The sequence below is a fragment of the Podarcis muralis genome, chromosome 2, assembly GCF_964188315.1.
Source record: "Podarcis muralis chromosome 2, rPodMur119.hap1.1, whole genome shotgun sequence".
Taxonomy (NCBI): Eukaryota; Metazoa; Chordata; class Lepidosauria; order Squamata; family Lacertidae; genus Podarcis; species Podarcis muralis.
The window spans coordinates 41,851,268-41,869,233 of record NC_135656.1 but is presented as its reverse complement, the minus strand read 5'-3'; the positions used below and the strand labels follow the sequence as shown (position 1 = coordinate 41,869,233).

Here is a 17,966-nt window from a genome sequence, read left to right as displayed (position 1 = left end):
GAGCTACTTCCTGCCTGCCCTCTCCCCTGCCCAGGCTCTTCCACTGGGGAATCTGATGCAGTCAGAGGAATCTGATGCAAGGTACCCTGGGGGTACCAGCCCTCATTGTTAGTTCTTGCAAAAAATGCCTCACTGTCCTTAAAAGGGCAGCTTGTTTCATAAATTCAATTGTAACCAGATAAGCAGTATGCAAATTCTAATCCCTTTCTCTAGCTGTTTGCCCAGGTTTGAGGAACTCAGGCAGCTCCTCAGTGCCTTGTTTCCCCTGTTTGCAAAGTGTGGATGATTTGATCACTGGTGCGCTTTCCAGACTGCATTTCTCTTCCAGCCCAGCAGGCTCAGCAGAGATGGTAAATGAGATGGAAAGGTGCTGTATATGCTGTCAGTGTTGTGATTACTGATAGATTTAAACCTGGATTACACTGAGCCAGGGATTTGTGGTTTTACTTCAAAGTTTGTTCTGGGCTTGACTTGGTGTTGAGAAGAGAGGAGGAATGGAATCCTGTAAATGTGACCATTCAAAGTTTTTTTTTATTTGCCGAGAGATTGCTTCCTATTAATATTTGACTTCCCAAACTATGAGGGGCTCGAGTTGCCCAAGGAATTGTGATCCCTTGAACACAGGTGGCAGCAAGGCAGCTATTTTTCTTTCTTCAAGGTTTGTGTTCTCTCTTAAAGTATCTGTTACATGGCTGCAGTTTCTCTTCATATTTCCTTGGTTCTTCAGCTTCTGCTGGGAAGTGTTAAACATAATGTTAAACCACCATTAATTAAATCATTATGTGCAAAGCAATTTAACTATGTGGTCTGTTGGCAGTAAAAAAAGCCAGCAATCTGAAGTCATTGTTTTGTTGTTGGCTTTTGAATCTTGGATTCTTTTAACTATGGCTTCGTATTACAGAGAATTCTGTTGAACTCATGTTCTGCTTATGAGCATCTAGCTGGTCACTGTGAGAACAGCATGCTGGACTAGATGGGCCTTTGGCCTCACCCAGCAGGGCTTTTCTTATGTGTGAACCTAGCACCCTTCCTTAACCATGGTTTCTTTGACCACCACACTCCAGATGCTCACTAAACTACAAAGGCATGAGGCAATAGCAGCTGTAAAATGAAGCAAACTTTGGAGAAACGAGCATGGATTGTTTGTTCGTCTGTGGGAACGCTTATGTTTACTCATGGTTTGTTAAACAAGCAATGGCTTAGAGTTATGTGCAAACCAGATGAATGTGTACATGCTGCTCACAAACACACAGTAGGGTCCTAACTCCCATGTTGCAGCTGGTGCTGGAGATTGGACACTTGTCAGCATAGTTTTTTTAAAGATTAGTCAAATACATTTCCTCTTTTAGAGAATTCAAAAGAAGTGGAGGCTCATCTTATGCTCTTATGTCAACTTTTACACAAAAAGGGTCCCCACTGTAAATTTCAATAAAGTATGATAAACAATGAAAACAACAATCAATATTGAAAACAGTCAGTTCCTTCACGGAAGAAGAAAAAGCAGTAAGAAAACACAACAAATGTCCATAGTTGAACAGGAAAGCTGGTTTCAACTAGCCCAGTGTGCCAGCAGAAGCCAGTGCAGGGACTTCCTGTAGCATAGAGGGAGTTTCCCCTCTCTTCCCCACCATACCCCATCTGCACCTCTCCCCAAATCTGCTCTGTGGAGGGTCAGGAGAACTCCCAGCAGAGAGTACAGGAAGAGGGGAGCGGGGAATGCTTGCACTGATGCAAGCGGGGAATGCTTGCACTGACTATATTAATGGGACATTGAATTCCACCCAAAGTCTGTAACTCTGATTCTTCAAGCCCACCCAAGGATGGCTGTGACTGTGGGCAGGATTCCTGCATTGCAGGGGTTGGACTAGATGACTCTTGGAGTCCCTTCCAACTTTACAGTTCTAAGCTTCTTCATGCCCCCACCTTACCTAATATGGTTGAGCTTTCATCTTGTGCCCTGCAGCTGCTGTCTGATAAGGAAGAAGAAGTATTTGTCCCCATTAACATTCTGCATTCATGTAGAGTACTTGAGAGAGATGCCATAGCTAGGCTTCCATTGCTGTTTGCTGTTAGTGTGGTGGGGTACATGAAGCCTGATGCTGCAGATGTGATACCACTGATGCCACACTTAGCTCTTGGCCTAAACTTTTTCTCCTTTAAACTCCGACTCCAGAAAAAGCAATGTCATAACTTCTGCAAAGTAAAGCAAATACTTTGGTTTGTATCCCATTTTTTACCAGGAAAAGTCCAGACATGAGCTCGTCCTAATTTAACCACAGTCTTTATCCATTAGTCAGAATGTCACCACCTTCACTCAGTTGATTGACTTAATTGAATTCCTGAGTGCCTTTTCATTTTCATACATTGTTGCTTCAGTGAGCTGGGTTCATGTACTAAATTAAATAACAATGAGCTGCTCAACCAGAGCAATGCACTGATCAAAAGCTTGGCAGAGATTTCCTTATTGCATGTTAAATAATTGGATTACATGTCAAACACTTGGGGTGGAGGCTAAGGAGTTTTTTTACGCAAACAAGCCAAGGCAGAACTGTTGTGTACCATGTGCTATGTGCTTTAAAAAAAACCCACCACCAACAATTACCTTCAAGGTAACCTTGGGTTCATTGCCAACCAAATTAGAATTCCTTGATGTGTAGGAAATTAGTCAGATTAAATGCATTTGCACATATGTGCATGTGCTTATTTTGCATAATTTATTCTGCTTCTGCCAACTACTGGGCAGGATAGCGAGCCATGCTTTGGAAACTGATCTGAGCCTCTGAAACTTCACATATATGCTAATAGGGTCTGAACTGCCAATGACTGACTCAGAAAGAGATCTTGGGTGGATGGGGATCATGCAAATGCTTAATGGAGGCCGGGGGAAGCAGCTCAGTGAAAACGCTGAACCCAGTGTATAGCAGCTGTGGAAAAAGACAAATTCCACGCTAGGGATCCTTAACAAATGGATGGAAAATAAAGTTGCAATTATCACAACACATATCTGTAGAGAAGCAACACTTGTGCTCAGCTCTAGTCACCACACCTCAAAAAGGTGCATAAAATTATATATATTGCAGACAAAGTGGATAGGAAAGTGGAAAAACTTCTTCCTCTTTCATAACACTAGAACCTGGGGTCATCAAGTGAAATTGAATGTTGGAAGATTCAGAACAGAGAAAAGGAAGTACAGGCAACCCACAGCTTTGCTTGGGTGGTGAAGGAATGAATGAGTAAATAAATAAATAAATAAATGGAGGGCAGAGAAAACCCAATCTTTGTTTGTTTATTTATTTCCACCCTCCTACAGCTGTGATTGTGGGCTTACCCAGCTTTGGGAAGGTGGTGTGAGGGCTCTGGCAGCATCCCAGAGCCCTTGCAATGCCTTCCAAAAGCTGGGTATGCAAGGCACTGGCTTTTGAGAAGGCAGTAGGAGGGCTGTAGGAACCTGCCAAAGTCCTTGCACCAGCTTCCCAAAGCCAGGTAAGCAGCTCTACCACTTTGTGGCAGAGGGAAGGGCAGTTCTGGGGATTCCTAGCTTTATGCATTTTTGCATTTATATGTGGACCCCCAGATATGAACCTTCACATAAGATGCGAGTTACCTGTACTTCAAGAAGCACATAGCAAAAGCTTGGATTGCTTTAAAATGAATTTAGACCTATTTGTTGAGGATAAGCCTATAAATAGATAACAACCATGATGCCTATGTTTTACCTATTTACTGCCGCTAAATACCAGTTGCTGGGAATCACATTTGTCTAAACCCCTTTTAGAGTCATCTAAGCTGGTGGCCATCATTTCTATTGACTTCCATAGTTTAAATGTAAGGAAGTTATTTTCTCCCACTTCAGCTCCCAATTTAGCTTCATTGAATGACCCTGGGTTCCAGTATTATCTCCACACCAAGCTTAATTTCATACTCCTCTATAATATCTCTACTTACTTGCATTTTTCTCTCTACAAAAAGAGCCCCAAATGCTGTAGCCTTATCTCATAGTGGAGTTGATTCAGACCCCCGATTGCTTTGGTTGCCCTTTTTCTGCACCTTTTCCAGCTCTGCAATATACTTTTTGAGATGCCAGCAAGAACCAATCTGTCTGCCACGGCTGACTGCACAGCGTCTTCAGCAAGGCCTTCCAGTCAGATATTGGAGGCCTCAAAAGTTACGCTTTGATGTTACCCTGCCGATTTGCAGAATGGGTTCCTTCCACCTCTGTGACACACCTTGGGAAGATGGTCCTGGAAAAGTGTCTGTAAAATGGGGAAGAGAACCTCCTGGTACTTTTACAGTATACCTCTGCTGACTGGTGTGGGAGAGAATCTGTGGTGAACTAAATTGCTGGTTTGTACGGTACTATTTCCAGGAGTTACCATAGCAACGCCTACGTCTTTATGATCCATGTTTTACCTTGTAAGATGTACAAGCTTAAAGATGTTTGGGAGTCTTCTTCTTTTTTTTTTAAAGGAAAATTCAAACACCTACACATTGTGTGTGTGTGTGTGTGTGTGTGTGTGTTGTTATCCATCCTTGGACTCTTTCCCAGTCTGTTACATATGCACCCTCGTTCCTTTGATTGCTATATACAATCTGTCTCCCTGACAGGAGCATGCACACATATGCTCACACTCCTACTCACACCCGTAGCGCTGCACAAATGGCAGTTTCAATTTTTGAAAGGTATGTGTATATGCACATTTTGTCGCAATTTTCAAAACCCAAAGTCCAGAACGGGTGATGAAAATACCTTTACTGAAAAAGCACAAGGTACTTCTGATGAATCATAACATAAACATGGCATCCAGAAGGAGTGCCCTGCATAAAAAAATGGCAAGGAACTCCTGTGGGTTGCTTCATTACCAAGCCCACCTTTCCATTGCATGCAGCACATTTCAAGCCTTAGATGGATTAGGAAATCCACTGTGCATTCGGAAATAAGATGAAGGGAGGGAACATAGGCTACTGCCTTCAGCCTGAAAAACCCTCTTTTCTGAGAACATATCTGAGATTTTAACCCCCCCTCATCCATTAAAAGAAGACAGCTTTGCAGAATTAAATACCCTCCCCAGTTTTGTTGACACTACCCCACCCGTGCTGCAGGGCCTTGAGATAACCCTAGGTCTGGGGCACTGCAAAGGATGCAGAATGTTGGCTAGGCTGCCAACAGCTGCTGCTGTCTCTTGCAGGAGCAATTGGGGAGGACCTTCATGGGGGAAAGTACACCTGCCCACTGCTACACCCCAAGGCGCTGTTGGGAGAACTACTCTTCCTGCTGGAGAAGTTTAGTGATATGGTCCTCTTCACCGGTTTCTCTGGCTAGGAATAGAGTGGAGAATTTTGAGAGGCCATTTGCACACAACTTTCTGTTTATCAGCTACGGACAGGAAAATAACTTTTGGTGCTTGTGGATCACCATCTTGTCTTTACTGACACAACACTGAGTTGGGGGATAAGACAGAAAGTAAGGAGCTACATATTACAAAGCATTTCTGTTAAAGAAAATAGAATGCTGAAACAACATGATCCCATGCAACTTTACTCCAAAGTGCCATAAGTCCCACTATCTTCAGCAGAGTTTACTCCCAGGGAAGTGTGTACAGGATTCTAGGCTTATGGGCAAGTTACTAAGACAAAAGTTGGTGAGACTTTTATCATTGGAAGATCTAAATAAAAGGGGCACCCAGCTAGAACAGTTTAATTTTAGGTGGTTTTACTACAAGAGCTTGGTAAAGTCCTTTGCAGCATCATAGGTCTTGTAGCCATTCAGGTTTAGGCCATTATTCTTCTACCAATCAGAACAAGGAAGTTCAGGAAGTTGAATTCTGCAAATTGATGGGCTTGATGCCATTACTGGTGTAAATGTAAAAGTGGCTGTAGTGGGGTTTTGAGATGTCTGTGCATGTATTGCATTTTGAGCAGCGACAAGCTGCAAGAGTAGTCTTGCTATCCAGACAGTATTAATCAGCCACATCTCATCAAGGTAACTGAATAGAAATAAATAAATTAGCACCTAAATGCAATGGGAAGAAAAAGCAACAGCTGTTGCCATATCCTTACAGCAAAAGGTGCAGTCCTGAGACTGCTTATTTACATAACAGCCAAAAGGTTCAATCTCCTAAAGAATCCATCTTCATCATGCTCTGTGGGGAGTGCCTGTTCTGTTCTATCAAATTTTATCCATAGAAATTGGGGGTCTTTTTACACTATCCTGCTTGTACCTGAATCTCTCATGTCTGTCTGAGTTACTGCATGGAGAGCAGTATAAGGTGCCTGCATTTCAGGGCTCTGTGGGAGCTGTTTTGAAGCTTCAGTTGAAGTGAAGAAGACCTTGCAGTGCTGTCAAATTTCACAGCAGTCTTCCATTTGCGTCATAAATGTTTTCTGTGCTATTCTTCCTGCTCCAGTTGTCTTTAATTGATCCAGTGCACCCAATCCTGGGTTCATGCCCAGGATTCAGTCATGTGAACTGGCTGTGTATCCAAGCAGCGCACATGGCGAAGTACTTTGTAAAACTCTGCTCCTATATGCACTGATTTGTGTGTGCAGCATACACCCACATTTCTACTGAGCCACTGCTGAATATATTTGTGCAGCATTGGATGATTCCGTGGTGGCATAGCAACATTTGGAGTTTGCATAGGAAAAATTGGTATCCAGGCCTACAAGGAACAAACTGGTGTTGTATTATGCACACACACACACACACACACAGAGAGAGAGAGAGAGAGAGAGCATGCGCGCTACTTTACACTCTACCCATGTGTCAGTGTAATCCCAAGATGGTGAATCAGTAATATGGTTGCTAACCTCTGGAAGGATCTGGGATCACCCTAACTAATTTTGGAGTGTTTGTACCTCTTTTGCTAGATAAGAGCCAGGAATGGTGGCTTTTTCTGTTCCTATCCAGCTTTCCATTATCATGTTGTTATTTATTTCATTTGCTCTGTGGATTCATGCATACTGAGCAGGGGGAGAGGCGGAGAAGTGATATGTGTGTGTGTGGCCACATATGCATCCCTGCACAGTTGCATTGTTTTTATTTATTCTGTCTCCCTGGTGCAATACAATGACAATATTGCAATACAATGACAATATTAAAGTACCAAGAATAAAACAATTAAAACACAGAAAGTGCACAACATTACAATTCATTTGAAAACAACAGATTAACCTCTTATTTATCTTTATGCAAAAACTTAGATCCCAGTTCTCCCTCTCCAACATGGAGTCTTCCAAAGCAGCTTACATAAGCGAGGCAGTCAATAATCACTGCCTTTAAATATTAGAACCAGAAATTCAGCAAGTGGATCTCCTGATAGATGTGCTGCATTGTACATTGGACTCCCAGCTATCATCTAGAGTTTCTACCCCTTCCATCCCAATTCTCTACTCTATCCAGTTGTTGTTTTTTTGTTTTTTGTTTTTAAAAATCAAACTTTTAAGTATACAGTACCTGCGGAATGGCAGATATGCCAGCTTGATAATTTATAACAGCAGGTTCCCTATCCTCCTACACGCCCCCACCTTTCTCTTTGCTTTTATGTCTTCATTCATCAATATGGCCTTTGATGAAATCTTTAACAAGAGAGTGACCATCAGCTGGCAGTGGGAGGCACAACTAGCCTGAAATTAACCAGTTTTTTTTTTAAAAAAAATAAAGGCACCTACACTGTTGTTGAGCACAATGTGAAATGTGATTTTCTGGGAACTGGCTCAGATTTCAAGGGTGAGTTATTTGATTGAAAATTATCAAGCAGTTTCATTTCAGTTATATATACACAGGAACTTTGTTTTGTCTGGAAGAAATAGCGTCACTTCACAGGCAGTACATTATTCTAACAAATGGAATAACATCATCCCTAAGAAAACAAACACACTGAGCTGTTTCCTTAATTGCTAGTTATTTGTCCTGATTATTTTGCATTTCAAAGTGTATAAAATCCACATCCTTTTATGTGCAGCTAATGTCTGTGGAAGTGAATTACAGTGTTGAGGGTTATTAGGCAAGGTATTTCCTTGTGAAGCGGGGGGGGGGGGGGGGAATGGAACACATTTCACCTCCTGGAAGGGGTCTGTGTGATATCTGTTCAAGCCAGCTGCAGTAATAACCCCCTCTTCTCCTGCTAGAACATCCACCTGGTGGCCAAGTGGCTGAGTTCTTTGGAGAAGAAGCTAGAGCAGCACAGTGAAGGCAGTCACCCTGCATTTCGTGTCTTCATTAGTGCAGAGCCTGCGGCTTCACCTGAAGGCCACATCATACCACAGGGCATCCTTGAGAACTCCATCAAAATCACCAACGAGCCCCCAACAGGAATGCATGCCAACCTCCACAAGGCTCTGGACAACTTCAACCAGGTATTGGCCCACCATTTCAGGGAGAATCTCCGTGTGCTGCCACAACAGCCAGGAAGGAGATCAGCCTAGCAATTAGCCAATGCACCCAGTGTGGCCTGCATAGTTGTGCACTGGACTGGGAATGGCTTTACAGAGACTCACTGAGACTCAACCGCTGTGTTGTTCTGCTGTGTGTGTCCTTGAGCGTTGCTAATTGGAGCCGGTGTCTGTGTGAACTGGGGAAATTGCTAGTGTACTTTCGCAGTCTCCTTAAAGCTTTTCCTGTACATACTTAGGCATTTTCTTGCATCCCTTAAAATGGTCACTTTGTGCTCGTCACACCATTACTGTGATGGTTTCCCATTGGCAGGGAGACCAGCAAGAACCCTCTGTGCAAGGCTGCTATGCCTTGATTGGCCATCCTGAGGAGGACATGGGAGGGAGTGGGTCCCCTTGCCTATAGGTATAAGCCAGCACTACCTAGGATGCATGATCTGGGGCTTCACTCCCTTGGTGGAAAGATGTGTGTTGCTGAACTCTGATGATGGGCCTTGCCATTCCATTGCAGTATTCTCCTGGGTAAGAGCTGCAATCTCTGGGCAGGCGCAGTTGGGTGAGGACCAATGCTGGAACTCTGGCTTATTTTGTTTTCATTTACTTTCATTCATAATCCCAAGCTCAGGAGAGAGGAGGGGGTGGAACTTTCAAGATTTCCTCATTCCCATCCTGCCTCTGCAAATCAGATAGTAATTAATGTTCTCGAAATGGCTGGATTCTTACAAAATGTATCTTATCCTCCAAATCCTGCTGTACGTGGGAGCAGTGGCTTCACACCTCATTTGGCTGCTATGAGCTGCTGTTAGAACTAATGCAAGGAGCAGAGTCTCACAAAGAGCTTATTATTGTATCAATTTTATATAAAGACTGTGGTTTGGTATTGCATCAGCATCATGTTGCTGTTTTGGGTTTGCAGCTAGAGAGACATGTGCAGTCAAGTAAGGACAGGGTGCTTTTGTCTTAGAGCTGCCTTTCCCTCCCTTTTGCATCCTGAAGCTTGGAAAATTTGGGGAAAGAAGTCGATTCCTGCTTCTCTCACTTAGTTACACTTTTAAACCCATGTGTCAAGAGGCCATGGATGCCGGCTGGCCCACCTGCTCTCTATTGTCCTGCAATTTGTCATAATGAGCCCAGGTGCACTGGCCATAACTCCAAGCTGCGGGCGTATTCTTTCTCTTTAATTCATGGGGTTAGTTTGAAGATGGCAGTATTGTTGGGCTGAAGGTCAAATACAGAGGAGCCCTTTCTGTTGTTGGATGATTGATTCCATTGAAAGCGTGGTGACCAGATGTAGCAAACAGTAAAAGAATATAGCCTCTGCAGTCATCCAGACTGCAGCACACTATAAGGCAAAGTACAGAAATGGCTAAGATCTGCCACATCTGAAATGCTTACAACAGGAAAAGATGGGACAAGTGGGATTGTGCTTGCTTATTCTACATAAGTTCTGGAAGCAAGCTTAAATATTTATTTATGTTTGGGATATTTTTAGTTGTGGTTCTCATCAGATGTAAAGCACTTTGAAAAAATTAATATGTTATTTACTTGGCCTGATAATAATACCGTATTGGCCTGAATATAAGCCACACCCAAATAGAAGCCGCACCTTTAAAATTCAGGGGTTGGGGGGTGGGGTGGAGAAAAAAAGACAATACCTGAATGTAAGCCGTTCCCTGAAAATTCCACAGGCACTCACACCCATTCCGTTTTACCATATGTCTGTTTCAGCAGTGATATCATAAAAGCCAGTTTTTGTAAGGTCGCGAATTTAAGCCGCGCTTTAACTTTTCACGGTCAGAATTTGGTAAAAAAGTGAGGCTTATATTCAGGCCAATACCGTATCCCTCTCAAAGTAGAAAAAATTAATTGGATTACAAATAGGCTATGTCCTAAAAAAATAGAATCCATTAAAATGGATTAATGAAGAGGTATAATTCTGGTAAGTCTAGGAAGTCAACTCTGACCCTCTTATAACCTCTCACACAAATAAATCTAACATAATTGGGGTGGGGGTACTTGGATAACCCAAGTCCAATGCTCCAGTGTGTATTTGTGTTTGGTAAATCTGCAGTTCATGAGACCCTTGCTGAGGACCTAGCGTGGTGCTTACCAAGAAAACACCTATTTCTCTCCCCCCCTCCCCGCTTTTGCCTTGCAGGACACCCTGGAGATGTGTGCCCGTGAGAATGAATTTAAGAGCATCCTTTTTTCCCTCTGCTACTTTCATGCTGTGGTAGCTGAAAGACGCAAGTTTGGGCCACAGGGCTGGAATCGTTCATACCCCTTTAACACTGGGGACTTGACCATTTCAGTGAATGTTCTGTACAATTACTTGGAGGCTAGTTCAAAGGTGAGCGGTGTCATATCTTTCATACATTAAATCATGAAACCTGTTCTTGGGTCTTTAATTGATTTATCAGTGGCTTTTTTTGGTTTTGGGGACTAATCTACTACTGTAGCTCCAAGCAAAGGGCACATCTTTCATTTTACAATCCCCATTCCAATGAACTTTAGTTTCTGGCCTGTGTGTGTCTCCACCATGGCATTTCTGAGAAAATATTTGGAAGTGTTTCGCTGCCAAGATAAATGTGTTCAGTCTAGGGAACCGGGAAAATCCTTGTTTTAAGAAGCAATCCTCCCACCCTTTCTCCCTTTCCCTCACCGTACATATACACATATACACACAGTCTGTTCTGCAGTCTGGGCTTCTCTGAGCGACTCTCTTGTGTACAGCATGGAGCGGTTTTAACTGCTGTGTTACATTAAATTTGTTAGAAAAAATGTAACTAGTGACATGAAAGCATTTCCTGAGACTTAAGGTTTAAAAGGGTGCATGGTGACTGCGCTCCTAGGAAGCAGCACCTCCTGCAACCTGTAGCCTGTGATTAGTCAAAATGGTTGCATGCTGCCTCTGGGATGGTGCTTTTAATTACCAGGTACTGGGGAACAACAGCAGTTGCCTTCCTGTGGGAAACAGGACTAGGTTGGCCTTTGGTCTGATCTGGTGCCTATTGTTGTTTAGGTTCCCTATGACGATTTGCGATACCTCTTTGGAGAGATCATGTATGGAGGACACATCACAGATGACTGGGACAGACGTCTCTGCAAGACCTACTTGGAAGAGTTCATCAAGCCTGAAATGTTGGAGGGAGAATTCTTGCTGGCCCCAGGATTTCCCCTCCCAGGGAACATGGATTACAACAGCTATCACCAGGTATCCCTGCTGAACACTATTTATTTATTTATTTATTTATTTATTTATTTTTCTGGTGGGTGGTTCTTTTTCAGCCAGTTGTTCACTATCTCCCCCAAAGAGCCCGCTCTAATGATAAAGGTGACAGTGCTACCTTGCACTCTTTCAGTTAATGCATTAATAGAAATTATTATTTTGCCGACCACAGCAGCACCTGTTTGCTCGAAAGCATTTCTGAGGCTGCAATCCTAACCCTGTACACACTTACTTGGGAAACACTCCTGCCGAACTTAGTGGAGCTTATTTCAGAGGGAACAAGTAGAGGATAGCACCGTCACACACTTTGACAGTGCTGTTCATTATATTATTAATACTTTTGTTTATATAGTGCTTCCTTCAGTATGCTCAGGGACACTTTTTATCTTAAGGTTTTATGAGGAAACCTCTGGATCTTCAAGGGCTGTTTAAGCTTCTGTTGGGCAGAGAGGGGGAGGTGCTAGCAACAGGATATGAAGAGCAAGTCTTGTTTTATTTTAGAAGAAAATAAGTGAACTTGTGAGCACTTGTTGACAGTGGTGCTCCCAAGCTTGAGGTAGCCCAGGGCAAGATGTGCACCAGAAGTTCCTCTGACTGCTCTGCCACCCTGCTTTCTCTTCTCCGTGTGCTGCCCTGGTTGCTCATTTCCCCACCTACCCTTCTGCAACCACCCTGGAATAGAAGAAAGAGATGCCCTTTTCTTCCTTTCTTCCCCTCAAAACGAAGGAAAGAAAAAAGCAACCCATTCCAGCTGTGACACCTAATGCCTAGTCAGTCCTTTTCCACCCATCACTTAACAGGGGGTATGAAGGGGTCGGTTTGCTCTCTAGCGCATTCAAATACATCCCTGTGTAAAAAGTTGTTTTTTTCAAAAGGAAGCAAAAGTTGTTGCAGTGACAGGTGCATTTTGAGGCTCTTGTTTTCTGCCCCAAAGTTCAGGGCTAACAGTGCCACTGTTCATTATCCATTTCCTAAAGATAAAAGTAAAGGGACCCCTGACCATTAGGTCCAGTCGTGACCGACTCTGGGATTGCAGTGCTCATCTCGCTTTATTGGCCGAGGGAGCCAGCATACAGCTTCCGGGTCATGTGGCCAGCATGATTAAGCCGCTTCTGGCAAACCAGAGCAGCACACGGAAACGCCGTTTACCTTCCCGCTGGAGCGGTACCTATTTATCTACTTGCACTTTGATGTGCTTTCCAACTGCTAGGTTGGCAGGAGCAGGGACCGAGCAACGGGAGCTCACCCCATTGCGGGGATTCGAACCGCCGACCTTCTGATCAGCAAGTCCTAGGCTCTGTGGTTTAACCCACAGCGCCACCCGCATCCCATCCATTTCCTAGCTATAAGCTAAAACTGTTGCATCCAAAGGGCACACCAAACCAAGTTAAGAAGTGGCTTCTTATTGGAAATTTGTAGCAAGGTTTGGGTATAACAGCTGCAAAACTTGGTTGGTCTGAGGCTGGTCTGATTTTTAATGCAGCGTACCTGCAGCTCTAATGTTGGCTTCCTAATGGCCCACTAGCACTACAAATGAATCAGAGGCATGTGTCCCTGTTAGTAGTATTGTGTGAGATGCCTGAAACCCTGCTGATAATCCTGATGTGATTTTGCTGCCCAGTATATAGACAGTACGTTGCCTGCTGAGTCTCCGTACCTTTATGGCCTCCACCCCAATGCAGAAATTGGATTCTTGACCCAAACCTCAGAAAAGCTCTTCCGCACTGTTTTGGAGCTGCAGCCCCGGGACACCAGCCTTGGAGAAGGTTCAGGGGCCACCCGGGAAGAGAAGGTGAGTCAACAGCAGATAGACAGTGCTTGATTTAGTTTCAGCCTGAATCCTGTTCAGTTTATGGGCAGTTCATACAGCCTAGTTAGCTTTTGCTAGGCAGTAGGAACTGCCATTATTGATTCCAAGGGAGGTCCTGGAACTGTACAGTTCCAGTACAATATCCACAGTGTTGTGGGCATTGTAGAAATAAATGGCTTATGACCTCTGCTGTCATTCAAAATTAATAATGGTGGACATACACCATGGTTCTCATACAGAGGGACCAATACAATCCATTACATGCCTAGATTTGACTTCCTCCTAGAGATTTAAGAGGGAGACCATCCAGACAGTGGCGCCTCCCCTTTCTAGTTCGTAGTCGCAGTGTGCAACCCAGGAGGATGTCTTGGAAAAATCAGGCAGCTGCCATACAGATTGCAGAACTCTCTTTGGGTGATATGGATTCACATCCCCACCTGGTCATGAAGCCCACAAGGTGATCTTGGGCCAGTTACTGCCTTTCAGCCTCACAGGGTTTTTGTGTGAAAAAAAAAAAAGCGAATTTATGATATCTGGGTTTGAGGACTGAAGAAAATATTGGTTTATAGAAAGTGGAATTGTTGGGTGTTGTTTTGGTGTGGATGCTCTTTTCTATATATAGCGGACAGACAAAGAATCAGAAGGTTTTTTTCAATTTTTTTTTACTAGTTTAATTCCCCCCTTTTTTTCTTTCATTTTCCCCTTCCTCCCCCCCTTTTTGGTTTGAGTTTTTATTTAGATTAGTTTGTTAGATATTTGATATTAACCTCTGTATATTTTCTTTCAAACTTTAATAAAATTTATTGGGGGGGAACCTACATTACAGGGTTGTTGTGGGGATTAAATGAGGAGGAAGGGGAAAACCACCTGTTCCACCTTGAGCCCCATGGAGAAAAAGGTGGGATTTAAATACAAATAATAATAATAATAATAATAATAATAATAATAATAATAATAATAATAATAAATGGGTAACAAAGAGCTGGCATATCCTAGATTAAGATCAACAAGGGAGATTTGGAGCGTGCAGTTGACTACTCTTTTTTTCAATAAACTCTGATGCCTTCTTTACATAGTTTAAATCTGTAGAAGACTTCTTAGTAACAATAAAAACAAAAATACCTATTTCCTCATGTTCTCTTAAGGGAAACATTTACTTCATTAAAACTCCAGTACGTGCCTAAAAGGTACAGGAAGGTCAATATTAAAAAGCTGGTTTATGAACACTTTTTTTCTGGCTGCAATTCATGGACAGTTGAAGATCAGCCCCATTATTTCCTCCTCTTTACACTCAGAGACTAAGATTAAAATGGTTAATCCCAACCTTGGGTTAATTAATTTTTGCATTTGTTGCTGCCAAGGCTGATCATCGTCTTGGCTTTCAAGTTCCTGTACACGTGGCTTCTTTTTCTAGGACCACGGCCAGAACCAGACACATGGTCTGGGCCTTTTGGTTAACTACTCAAGCGAATGCCTCACTCTGAATGAAATAAGATCAAGTGTGCTGACATATTAAAAGGAAGAATGTGAATTGGCTAGCAGATTCCCTGCAATCCAGGCTTCATTTTTGTGCCTGTGATTTTATGGGTTATTGCAGGTAGGATGCACACTTAACGTCATGGAGCAGAGAGACCTGAACCCATGGAAACAATTTCACCCTTGGGGAGGTGCAGCCCCACCCTCCAAAATAAATGCCAGTGGTCTTGTTGCAATTACCTTTTTCTTCCCATGGAATTTCTCTGCTGTTTCACCAGGAGAAGGGCCTCCAAATTTGAAATTCATTTTAAGTAAAATGTGGCAACAGTTAGGGGTGTGCTCAGCCTTCCTAAGAAATTTTCCCAGGCTTAGAGAAACTCTTTTGGCTTCCCTCTAAATGATTTTGCCTTTTATGGCTGAAGGAAGAACCCCAACTGTTACTTCATATTTTGCTTAAATGCTGGTGATAATTCTATTCGCCAGCTTACAGCAAAGGGAATCCTTGGAGTGTGCCAACTTACCTGCTGACCAAGATCTTTCTGATGTTAAGTTCTCCTCTTTTACTGCCCAGGAATCTTAACCCTCCTCCAGTTGTGGATGGAAATCTACCAGGGAAAATGTCTGCAGAGCAAGTTACTTTTAATTTTGGTGCAGAAAGGAAACTACTATCCCTTCTGGTATACATGGACACCCTCTGAATTTGGCAGGAGTAAAGCTTCTGATAGAATTGCTGGTTTGTGGCCAATAGATCAGATTGATTGGCAGGTGACAGAGAAGACAAGGGAATACAAATAATGCTTTGAAGAAAGGACCGAAGGTCATTCTATACATTTTAAATGATTTAGTGGCTTAAATGTATTAATATCCGCCGTCTCATGAGATGATGTTCCAAACTCTGGTGACCATGCTGTTGAGCTGAGCTGCAGGGAGACCTTGGGAGCTGACAGACTTTTCTTGTCTTGTTTACAATGTGCTGAGATAGTTCACCTTAAAATTCCATTTAAAATAATCTCCTGCATTTGTCAATAATATATGAATAAAATTGCTCATAAACGGTGCAATACAGTATGCTCCACTGTTTGATTTTTACTTTTATAGCTTCATCCATCTCACTGAACCAGCCCAACCTCAGAATGAGGCACACGGGAAAATGGGAAGAGGGGGGGGGGGGGGAGAGAAAGAAAGAAAAGGAGAGGAGAAGAGTGAGCTCCTGCATAATATGTGGCCATTTCTAAATCATCTCTGTAAAAAGAGCCACTTTGAATGCTTGTAGGTATTTAGAATGTAATAGCCCATTTGGATGGGTTGATTTAGAGGAGCCAGGTTCATGTCGGCTCAGCTTTATCTTCAGCAGGTGCAGGTTAACTTTCACAAGGCAGCAATGAATAGTTGATTATCTTCCCTGACTTCTGCAAGCAGTGGAGGCTGGTCCAGTAGGGAGAATGGGACACTGCCTCACCAACTTCTGCCCTGAGCCATCCCCCACTGTCCTGCCTTCTTAATTACAGTGGTACCTCTGGATGTGAATGGGATCTGTTCTGGAGCCCCGTTTGCATCCTGAGTAGAGTGTAACCAGCGTCTGCGCGTGCGCGGGTCATGATTCGCCACTACTGTGCATGCGTGTGATGTCATTTTGAGCATCTGCACATACACGAGCGGCGAAACCCAGAAGTAACACACTCCGTTACTTCCAGGTTGCCACGGAGCGTAACCTGAAAACGCTCAATCTGAAGCACATTTAACCTGAGGTATGACTGTACATCAGTCCAGAGCATAGGACTGCCCGTCACCTTCTTCTTCCTTAGTCTCAGTGTTGCCCTTACAGAACTCAGCAAGGAGGAAGGAGGAGACAAAATTTGAATTAGTTGTCTCTGGCTGCCAGTGACTCTGGGTCAACCGCTGTTGGTCCACCTGCCTTTCACCTTACCTGTCCCAATGGGCCCCAGCCACCATTTTCTGCAATAAAATTTCAGTAACCCTCCTTTTGGTATGCAGGTGAAGGCGCTGCTGGATGATATCCTGGAGAAGCTAACTGATGAGTTTAACATTCCTGAGCTGATGGCCAAGGTGGAAGAGAGGACCCCATACATTGTTGTTGCATTCCAGGAATGTGAGCGTATGAACCTCCTTACTAGTGAAATCAGGAGGTCGCTGCGAGAACTTGACCTGGGGCTCAAGGTAGAGGCTCTTTGTTGTGTAACATTGAGTGTGAAAATGGGCGAGTGACCCAGTTATATGTTGCAGCCCTCCAGTCTGGGATGAGTGTCCTGTGTAACTAAATTTTACGTCCTGAAAGGGAACTTTGTATACAAGGATGCATAAACCGCAAAAAGTAGGCAAATAAGTTGTAACATCAGTGGGTGATATCAGATGCTGGTCATACATAAGTTAGTACTCAAGTCCATTAATTTCAATAGGTCTACTCTGAGGTATGAGTTAGTTGGGTACCACCCACTATTGTTAAAAAGATACCAAATGATAAGGTACTGCCAGTGGAACTAAATGATGGACAAGCTCAGAATATAAAACGTAACATGTAATAGAAACAATATAAACTCCAAGAAGTTAGCAGCTAGTAATTTGGCTGCTGATTTCCAGGGGGTAATATGTGAAATTAATCTCTCTTGTTTTTTTGGCCCTCAGTGTTGTAATGATAGTTGAATTCCCCTGTGACTCTCTGTAAACTTAACTACATTTTAATGTACTTTATTATTATAAATCATTTTGGGATACCTGCGGATGTGCCAAGCAATATATAAATATTAGGAACTCACACACAGGGCCCTATTGTCTCCCTTCGCTTCCTCCGTAGGCTGATGTGTAGCTTATACTTCAGCCCTGCTGTCTCCTTGGCCCTCTTTTCTTCAGCTCTGTGAACTTGAATGCTGCTGGCTGCCATCTTCCATACTGCATCTCACACCCTTTTGATAGCAAGGAGGGTTTCAATAGCAGTTTGCACAAGAGTAGGGGCCCATGGGGGCCGCTTCACAACTCCACTGTTTGTTCATTCATTTGTTTATCACACCCTTTGACTCTTAGGTAGGTGTGCAAAGTAAGATG

The 17,966-nt window shown here is 43.2% G+C and overlaps 1 protein-coding gene across 4 annotated transcripts in view; it reads left to right on the top strand.

Annotated features, from left to right (window-relative positions):
• The window catches only part of DNAH9 (dynein axonemal heavy chain 9), a 210,106-nt gene that overhangs the window by 159,125 nt on the left and 33,015 nt on the right, over positions 1 to 17,966 (top strand). For all 4 annotated transcript variants that reach the window (XR_013391852.1, XM_077924329.1, XM_028717200.2 and 1 more), the window contains 5 exons: positions 8,128 to 8,355; positions 10,550 to 10,741; positions 11,414 to 11,605; positions 13,242 to 13,412; positions 16,902 to 17,084. Coding sequence is in view for 3 of the 4 variants with exons in the window: in XM_077924329.1 (XP_077780455.1) it covers positions 8,128 to 8,355; positions 10,550 to 10,741; positions 11,414 to 11,605; positions 13,242 to 13,412; positions 16,902 to 17,084 (966 nt within the window). In the remaining variant the exon portion in view is untranslated. The remainder of the gene's footprint in view (positions 1 to 8,127; positions 8,356 to 10,549; positions 10,742 to 11,413; positions 11,606 to 13,241; positions 13,413 to 16,901; positions 17,085 to 17,966) is intronic.